Source organism: Alligator mississippiensis, chromosome 14 (genome assembly GCF_030867095.1).
Source record: "Alligator mississippiensis isolate rAllMis1 chromosome 14, rAllMis1, whole genome shotgun sequence".
Taxonomy (NCBI): Eukaryota; Metazoa; Chordata; order Crocodylia; family Alligatoridae; genus Alligator; species Alligator mississippiensis.
Window position 1 is genome coordinate 28,440,885 of NC_081837.1, and position 8,981 is coordinate 28,449,865.

General features: G+C 48.9%; 1 protein-coding gene across 1 annotated transcript; it reads left to right on the top strand.

The window, feature by feature from the left end:
* Nucleotides 1–493: 493 nt before the first annotated feature.
* On the top strand, nt 494–8,468 carry SUPT4H1 (SPT4 homolog, DSIF elongation factor subunit). The gene is made up of 5 exons (XM_014609889.3): nt 494–605; nt 684–790; nt 4,763–4,818; nt 5,166–5,219; nt 5,914–8,468. The coding sequence occupies exons 1-5, from the start codon at nt 537–539 to the stop codon at nt 5,979–5,981; spliced, it is 354 nt and encodes a 117-aa protein (XP_014465375.1). The 5' UTR covers nt 494–536; the 3' UTR covers nt 5,982–8,468.
* Nucleotides 8,469–8,981: the final 513 nt, after the last annotated feature.

Consider the following 8,981-nt stretch of genomic DNA (forward strand, 5'->3'; position numbering starts at 1 on the left):
CTCACTCAAGATCTGCATCGCCTCTTCCAGGACTAGCCCCAAGCAGGCCCAGCAGCTACCCTGGCAGCTCCCGCAGGAAGGGCCCGAGCCAGGCACGGGAAGATCAAAGCGGATCAAACCGCGCCGCTGAGTTGTGCGGGCCCGCACGGCGCCCCCGCAGCTAGAGGAGCTCTTTTTAAAACGTGCTCGTAAAAGCGGCGCGGACCTCCAGCGGGAGAGACACGGGTCCGAGCCTCTTCCCCAGCTCGCCTGCAGCCAGCCCGCGCGGCGCGCCCGCCCCCGGCGCCCAACGCACAGCAGGCGCGAGCACCCGGGCCCGGCCCCGAGCCACGCGGGAAAGAACCACCCGTCCCGCCCCGCCGCTCAGAACGAGGCTGGCCCCGCCCCGCGCCCGGCGTTGTTGCCAGGCAACCGGAACGGCCGCTTCCTGCCGCGCCCTGGGGGCGGGGCGGGGCGGGGCTTCCCCCACGACGCTAGCGCGCGGCTGGGCCGGAAGTTCCGCCAAGCGCAGGAAGTGACGCGACCTGTGTGCGGCGATGGCGCTGGAGACGGTGCCCAAGGACCTGCGGCACCTGAGGGCCTGTCTGCTCTGCTCCCTGGTGAAGGTGCGCGGGCGGGAGGGAAAGAGGGAGGTAGGGGGCCGGGCCGGGCTGCACTGTACTGACCGCTCTCCGCGCCTGCAGACCATCGACCAGTTCGAGTACGACGGGTGCGACAACTGCGACGCCTACCTGCAGATGAAGGGCAACCGCGAGATGGTCTACGACTGCACCAGCTCCTCCTTCGACGGGTGAGCAGTCAGGGACCCCTCCCATCCCCTCGGCCCGGCACCGTGCGGGTCCCGGGCGAGGCGTGTCCCTGCCCGCAGGGAGGGGTCCCGGCACCAAGCCGCCCGTGTCCGTGCAGCCCCTCACTGCCAGCTCTGAGCACTGGGGCTCCCGGCTGTTCGGTGCTTGCGTCCTGCCCAGGGCAGGGCGTGTTGGCAGGGCCGAGGGTCCCTGGCGTACAAGCCCGTTCTCCACCTTCATCCCACGAGCCCCTCATCTGGGGGCTTCTACCTGGAGCTGTCTCCACAGGCACGTTTGGCACATTTCACAGACCTGCAACATCGGCCCCTTCTGCCAGCAGAGGGAGACCCCGGCATGGGCCTGCCCAGGGTGCACCCACCCCCTTGCTGCCTCCTCGGGAACCTCTTGCTGAGGTTTGGGCTGTGCTGCTGCTCCCCCCCCCCCTCGCACCCTTTTGCTTATGCCTTCCCTGTCCAGGGCCCCACCAGGTCCCGGGACCCTTCCGCTTAACCTCCTCCTGGATCTGGTAGCTGATGCGTTTGGCCAGACCAGGAAGAAGGCTCTAGCCCTGGCAACCATGGGGCTCCGTCTTCTAATCCTCCATCCACTCATCTCCAGGCAGGTGTTTCATTAACTGGCTCCTTAGCCTTGCTCAAGGACTGGTGTCCTCTGCTTAGTGTTCCCCTGTTGGCACACTTGTTAACTTTTGATCTGCACTTCCATCGCTTGTCGTGGTTTTTGTCCCCTGAATCAGTTGTGTTTCCAGTGTCCTCCAGTGGACTTTAAAGGAGCCTTAAAGTGTTCCTGGTGAGCCTAGGCCTTCTGTACCTTGTTACAACAACTAAACCAGCCTGTGAATAAGGGAAGCCAAAGCAGGGGCTGCAGGTTGAATACTAACGTGAACCCAAGAAGGAAGACCTATAGGATGCTGAATTGAGGTTCTGTAATGAGGAGTATGAACTTGACCCTGTAGTAGCCCAGTGAATGGGAGAAGGGTAATCTGGTGCCTCACATCCTGGGGAGCTCTCCCATGGCCCTTTGCAGCGGAAGGGTAATTTACAAAACAAAAATAACTTTAGAGATTTAGAAGAAGCTGAGTTTGAGGTCATTTCAAATAACATTAAAATGTTTTCAGAAGTTAGCATGCATGAGGAGGGTGGACTCTATAACAGTGCAATTCCTTTGACTCTAACTGCATTAGAAGGTCGTAAGTGTTGTATTTCTGTGTAAAGCGATACACGAGGATTGATTTGGGGAATTGTATCTGGTGAGCTTTCAATATAGTAGGGTACAATAATAGAGCCGTTAGTGCAGCTTGCTGTGGACCCACAGGTGGAAGAAATAATTGTTTGCTGCCAAAATGTTTTTCTTTGCTGCTGTACATAGAGCAGGGATGTCAAACATGGCCTGCAGGTCAGATCTTGCCCATGGAGCAGCTCTTTCTGACCTGTAGAGCTACTGGAGGGCCAGTGAATTTAGAGGTGTGGTCTGATGCACAAAATCTGTGGATGTGACTATCAGCAGCAGCGTGTGGAGCTAGGGCTGTGACACACAGCTCTCCCCTGCCCTGCAGTTTCTTGAACCACTACCATTTGTACTACTACTGCCATGGCAAGCAACTGCCTGGCCAGTGGCTGCTTGCTCCACTTGCTAGCACTATTGTCTTCCCATGCCCTGGGCTGGATCCCTCCCATGAGGAGCCCCATGGTCCAGATCTGGCCCAGAGCACAAGGTGAGCTTGACACCCCTGATGTAGAGGAAAACTATATGCCTCCCTCTTTCAGCAAGTGCATGTATTTCTGTAATGGAACAAGACTGTTGTTTTGAACTTGTAATTATCAGATCCTGCTGATGACTTGCAGTTTGGGGGGTGGGGTAGGAAGAAAGGTGTGGAGGGAAGGAATGAAAAATAGGACATGTATATGTCAGTACATCTGTAGTAGGGAAGGAGGTTTGAGTTTGGAATAGGAAGGAGTTGGGGCCTTAATCTGGCATGATTTAGACTAAGCTTGTAGGATTGTTATGTATGTAGTTGTTAACTAGAAAGGAATGGTTTTGGTCAATGGATAAAAGAAGTGCAGCCAAGAGGTCATAAATGGAGAAATGCAAAAAACAAAACTGGAAAATGGCTGTAGTTTAGGGCTAAATGGTACAGGCTTGCCTAGCTGGCCAGAATAGGTGAGCTTCATGCTGAGCTATGTAGACTAATACAGAAATATGTAAAGGATGTTACCAACCTTCTTCCTTCTCTGTTGCCCAATGATTGACTGTACAGGTACTGTCAAATGATGAGAAGTAAAACCAATTGGTGTTTTGAAAATTACTCTGGTGCATGAGAAGGAATAGAATTATGCTTAGTTTGCTAGCTCCTCTGTCCCAGTGGGACTAATCGGAATAAAAGGAAGAAACACTTAAATAATTCGTGAAGTGAACTCTAGCAGCAGAGGGTAGACATTGCCTCTTACAGAAAGGATTGCTGTTCTGCAGTGTGTCAAGTTCCTGTCTCATGGAATTCCTAAGCTTTGTAGAAAGGTAGTTAAACACCCAGCTCCATGGCACCTTTTAATTTTTAAATAAATTAATTCCCATACACCTCTTAAATGTTAAAGTTTAAGAACCTTTCTCCTACCAGATAAAGAATCCCAGGCTCTCCTTTTCTTTGAAGCTTAGGAAAGCTATGGAAGAAATTAGTTCCTACTGTTCCTGACTTTCAGGCTGCAGCTGTACAGTTACAAAATTCCCCAGTGTGAAGGATTCTCTTCCTTCTCACCTTCTTGTGACCTTAGAATATCTAATAGCTGCACATAAGACTACAGGAAAGAGAGATCCAAATGCTGCAGAAATCTTGTCCAGTCCATAGTTTCCTGTCCCAACTCACCTTGAAGTTTCAGGGCTCTGGGTATATTTTGGATTTCTAATGGGGGAAAAAGTAATTCCAATACAAAACCATTCTTGCTCACAACATGCATGAGATGTTGGGTATCCCCTCTTTTAGTCTTTAGACTTTTGGTCTGGAACCGCTCGTTCTTCTAAGATCCTTTCACAGGGGGGTTGTGCAGGATTCCATTTTCATTCCTCTTGTTAAACATGTATGTTGTTGACTAACTTCAAAAGGAGTCTTGGGCTGTTGACAGTAGCATACCATTAGTTCATGGATTTTCTTAGTGCTGGATAGATCCGATTGCTGGTAGGTGGTGATGTTCGCATTGATGGGGTATTGCCACCCTTTGTATGTGTAACTTGTGATTGTGACATCTTCCAGATTTCTGAACTGCTTAAATGGAATAAATATCTTCTTATAAGCATTCTGATTATGGATGCACCTAAAGATCTTGCAGAATGTGGATGCTAGCCTTTGCTATCAGTTGAGATGATGTAACCGTTGGTCCCCAGTTGACTTCTGGGTACAATCTGAAGTGGGTTTTTGTCTGGAAATCTGTACAGCCTGGAATATCCTGGGATTTGACTAGCACTGAAGTTCTTAGACATCAGATCATGTTCTGTCTGAGGGCTCTTTCCTTGCCCCTGTGGGCAGAGGCCCCTGCCAGCTAGACTCAGGGCATTCTCTGTAGACTGTACTCTGATGTGTCTTGTGACTTGCTAGAACTCGTGTTTTGTGATCTTTAAGTAGTGGTGCTGGGATGTATAGTGGTGGCTGCTTGAGATAGACATGACTTTCTGAACTCATAGGGTCTGGTATGTTTCCACATAGGGAGGTGGAGAGGTCTTTCCTGCTTTTGTTCCCCTCTGTGTCCCCTCTGCACGCTCCCAAATCCCCCTCCCTCATTCTCCCCCCGTTCTGCTACTGATAGCTGTGGCATGGAGGCGAGCAGTAGAAGTCAGTCCATTTTCTATGCCTCCATGACCGTAGCCATGGCAGGTTCTGTGGTGGTGAGGGGGAGTTTGCCTTGCCTTTACCCAACTGTTTTCAGTCTGAAATTTACCTTGTGTGTTAACCCATTTCTCTTCTGCAGGATCATTGCTATGATGAGCCCTGAGGACAGCTGGGTTTCCAAGTGGCAGCGAATCAGTGAGTGTCTGTTCTAACATGGTTCTGACTTCAGCTCATCTTTCTTTAGGGAATCTTAAGATAACAGCCATTGCTCTCCTTGCTGTTTCTGTCAGGGCCGAGGAGGTTGGCAGGGCTTCCTGATTAGTGATCTGTAGCTGACTGCAGTGGCTCTTAGAGACAGCTACTTGCTTTCCATGGAATATGTGTTCATTCATTACTTTGCTGGCACCATTGGATTCAGTTCTGCGTTCTTGTAGATATAAAAAGGAAAGTGTTCACACTCCAAATGAGAGGAGTGTGTTTTCCCATGGCTGGAGTCTTGATGAATAATCTAGAATGCTTTTGCTCGATTCTCTTTCTCTCAGGTAACTTCAAGCCTGGTGTGTATGCGGTGTCCGTTACTGGTCGTCTGCCTCAAGGTAACCTTCACATTTGTTTCTAACTGGAGTGATGGAGTGGCATCTCCCCATCACTTTCACAGATGCAGGAGGGGAGGGGAAGCTTATGGTTCAGACATTGCACTTGCAGCACTCCTAACTGGAGCTCATAGGAAGTTAATTCTAGCTCCTTGAGGGGTGACTTGGACCATGTTTACATACTTACCTGGAAAGGAAATACTGGGTACAAAAGAACCAACAATTGGGAGCTGAATCCAAAGCCAGAAAAAATCAAACTAGAAATGAGGAACTTTCTTTTTAATTTGAGCAAAGGCATTTTTTTATCCTTGGAAGCTACCCCAGGAAGTATGTATTTCTGGTTTCTTAGTAGTTGTCTTCAAATTGAGATTAGACATTTTCTGAAAAATGTGCTTTAATCAATTTGTTGGGTTTGGTATAGGGATACCTGGGTAAAAAAGGAATGTCCTGCAATAGATGAGAGGTCAGGCCAGATGTTTTGTGTTCCCCGCTAACTCCAGCTCTACAATAGCGCTGGTACTTCTCTACCTCACAGGTGTGTTTTATAGAAAGTGGTAGTGACTGAAGTCTTGGTATTGTGGGAATGGAGAACAACAGAAGTATATTGTGTGCCTACCTCCCCAACCACCAGACTTCCACAGCATTACCTTCCTCTCCCGGTTGCCACCAAAGCTCATGGTTTTTATCCTTCTTGCAGGGATTGTACGGGAGCTGAAGAGCCGAGGCGTGGCCTACAAATCCCGAGACACAGCAATAAAGACCTAAGGAGCCATTAAGTCACATAGAGGAGTCCTTGGTGCTCTGCCAGCATTCCTGTTGCATATATGTTGGAGTACAGAGACTGCTCTAGAGCACTGTTCTGGTGGTTTTCAGCACTAGAGTAGGGAAAAGCAAGCGGGAACTTGCATCGGGGGTCCTTGGATCAACTCTATCCTGTCTGTGTTCTGGACTCTTCTGATACCACTCCTTTTGCCCAGAGAATAGCAATAAAGAATCTGATGGGGTGGGGGGGGGGGCAGGCCTCATGACCTGAAAGGGGGGAAGAGAAGGGGGGGGGGGCCGTACTTGTGATTTTTTTTTTTGTAAATATACCCAATAAATCAAACAAGGTTCCTTGGGTGAATTTGATATCTTTTATTAGACCAACCCAAATGGTTGGAGAATAATTATTAAGCAAGCTTTCGGGTTCAAAAACCCTTCGTCAGGCTAAGGAAGCTTCAGCAGTTGCTGCGTGCTCTTCCTGGATGGAATGAAGAGTAAACAAGCCAGGGGCTGGGCTGGGCGGGGGAGTCAGTTGCCAGGCAGATTGTAATGTATCAAAAATCCAATGTCTGTGTTTAGTCCCTGATCTCTAGTATCCAGCAGGTTGATGAAATGGAGCTCATAGGCTCGTCTCTGGGAAGTGTTGTGTAAGTTTCCGTTGAGGATCAGGACTGAGAGATTGGAGAGACATTTCTTGTCATGGCACAGTCTGGATCCTTTTGGTGTGTTCTGGGGTTGAGGAAGTTTGCTTCTGGTGATGAGGTTGGTGAGGTTCGGTGCTTGTCTGAAGGCTAGGATGGGTGGCTCTGGGAAGATCTTTTTAAGAATAGGGTCTTTTTCTAATATGGGTTGCAATTTTTTGAGGATTTTCCGTACAGGTTCAAGGGAGGGGTGATAGGTCATAACCAGCAGTGTGCGATTTGTGGGTGTTTTTCTTCTGTACTGCAGCAGTTCTTCACGTGGTATCCAGGTGGCTCTTTCAAACGTGCAATCTACCGCTCTGGAGGAGTGTCCTTGCTGGGTGAAAGCCTTTTTAAGATTGGTGAGGTGGCAATCCCGGGTGTTCTCTTCAGTACAGATGCGGTGGTATCTGAGGGCTTGGCTGTATATCACAGCTTTTTTGGTGTGTTTAGGGTGATTGCTGGTTCTGTGCAGATATGTATGTTGGTCTGTGGGTTTCTTGTATACTGTGGTCTGTATTTTACCCTTCTGGATACTGATCCTTGTGTCTAAGAAGGGGGTGTTGGTGTTGGAGTATTCTAAAGAAAGTCGGATGGAGGGATGGTGACTGTTGAATTTCTGGTGGAACTCAATTAGAGATTCCAGGTTCTCGCTCCAAATGATGAAGATGTCATTGATATATCATAAGTACAGCAAGGGTTTGATGGTGCAGTTCTTGAGGACGTCTTCTTCCAGGTGGCTCATAAAAAGGTTGGCATACTGTGGGGCCATTTTAGTGCCCATAGCTGTTCCCATCATCTGGAGGAAGTGTTGATTATTAAAAGTGAAATTGTTGTGTGTGAGGATGAAGTGTATAAGCTCAGTGATATCTTTGGGTCTGTATTCTAGGTTGTAATCTTGTTCCTGTAGATATGTAAGGCAGGCATGGATGCCATCCTGGTGTGGGATGTTGGTGTATAGGCTGGTAATGTCCATGGTGGCTAGGAGTGTGTTGCTGGGAAGGTGCTCTATGTTTTTAAGTTTCTGTAGTAAGTCTGTGGTGTCTTGGACAAAACTTGCTCTGTGGGTGACAAGCGGTTTTAGGATGGATTCAACAAAACCTGATATTTCTAGACCGTGCCACGACAAGAAATGCAAAACCTGCCCCCACATCTCCACCACCTCCACTATTACTACACCCCACAACAGAGCCATCAGCATCCCAGGATCTTACAGCTGCACCTCCAGGAATGTAGTATACCTCATCCAATGCACCAAATGCCTTGATGGAAGATATGTAGGAGAGACCAGACAACAACTGCGCACCAGAATGAACGCACACCGAAAATCTATCAAAGACAGAAACACCCAATTACCAGTGGGGGCACATTTCTCACAGGAGGGCCACTCTCTCTCCAATCTCTCAGTCCTGATCCTCAAGGAAAACTTACACAACACTTCCCAGAGATGAGCCTATGAGCTCCATTTCATCAACCTGTTGGATACTAGAGATCAGGGACTAAACATAGACCTTGGATTTTTGATACATTACAATCTGCCTGACAACTGACTCCCCAGCCCAGCCCAGCCCAGCCCCTGGCTGCTTTACTTCTCATTCCATCCAGGAAGAGCACACAGCAACTGCTGCAGCCTCCTTAGCCTGACGAAGGGTTTTTGAACCCGAAAGCTTGCTTAATAACTATTCTCCAACCATTTGGGTTGGTCTAATAAAAGATATCAAATTCACCCAAGGAACCTTGTCTGCCTATATCCTTAGACCAACACGGCTACAACCTAAACCCAATAAATCATGCACTCAGTTGTTTGCCATTATTTTCTCAGTTGCCTTTTCCATCTGCCTCCAAGGGCTGAATCTGAGTAGAGGCTGTACCACAGCTAGGCCATTGCCTTAGCTATGGGTTTGACTACTTGTAGACCACTGCATGCAGAGACTGTAGAGCTTGGGCCCTGCAACTGCCACCTCTTGTCTGGGCATCTTAGATTACAGCTCCCTTTCTGTATCAATGAGCAGTCATGCAGTGTGGTTGAAGCACTTGGCTCTAGGTGATGGGTACAACAGGCAGGAGAAGTCATGGAGGAGGGAGATGTTCTTAAATCCTTCATCTGGAGATGATGTCTACAGATCCCAAGAAGCTTGACTGCCCCCACTGTGCTACATGGTGCATTGACAAAGTTAGGCTTTGGAGAGGGGAGAAGTTTCAGTGCTATGCAGAGCAAGAGGGCTGATAGGGACTTTGGGTAGTGTACACATGAGTTTGCCCGTTTGAGCTGTAATATCCACACTCCACGCAGTTTTGCTTTCAGTTCATGGAACTCCTTTGC

Coding starts and splice junctions, on each gene's coding strand:
- SUPT4H1 (XM_014609889.3), top strand. CDS start 537: ATGGCGCTGGAGACGGTGCCCAAGGACCTGCGGCACCTGAGGGCCTGT. Junction 606..683: donor TGCTCTGCTCCCTGGTGAAG/GTGCGCGGGCGG, acceptor CCGCGCCTGCAG/ACCATCGACCAGTTCGAGTA. Junction 4,819..5,165: donor TTCCAAGTGGCAGCGAATCA/GTGAGTGTCTGT, acceptor TCTTTCTCTCAG/GTAACTTCAAGCCTGGTGTG.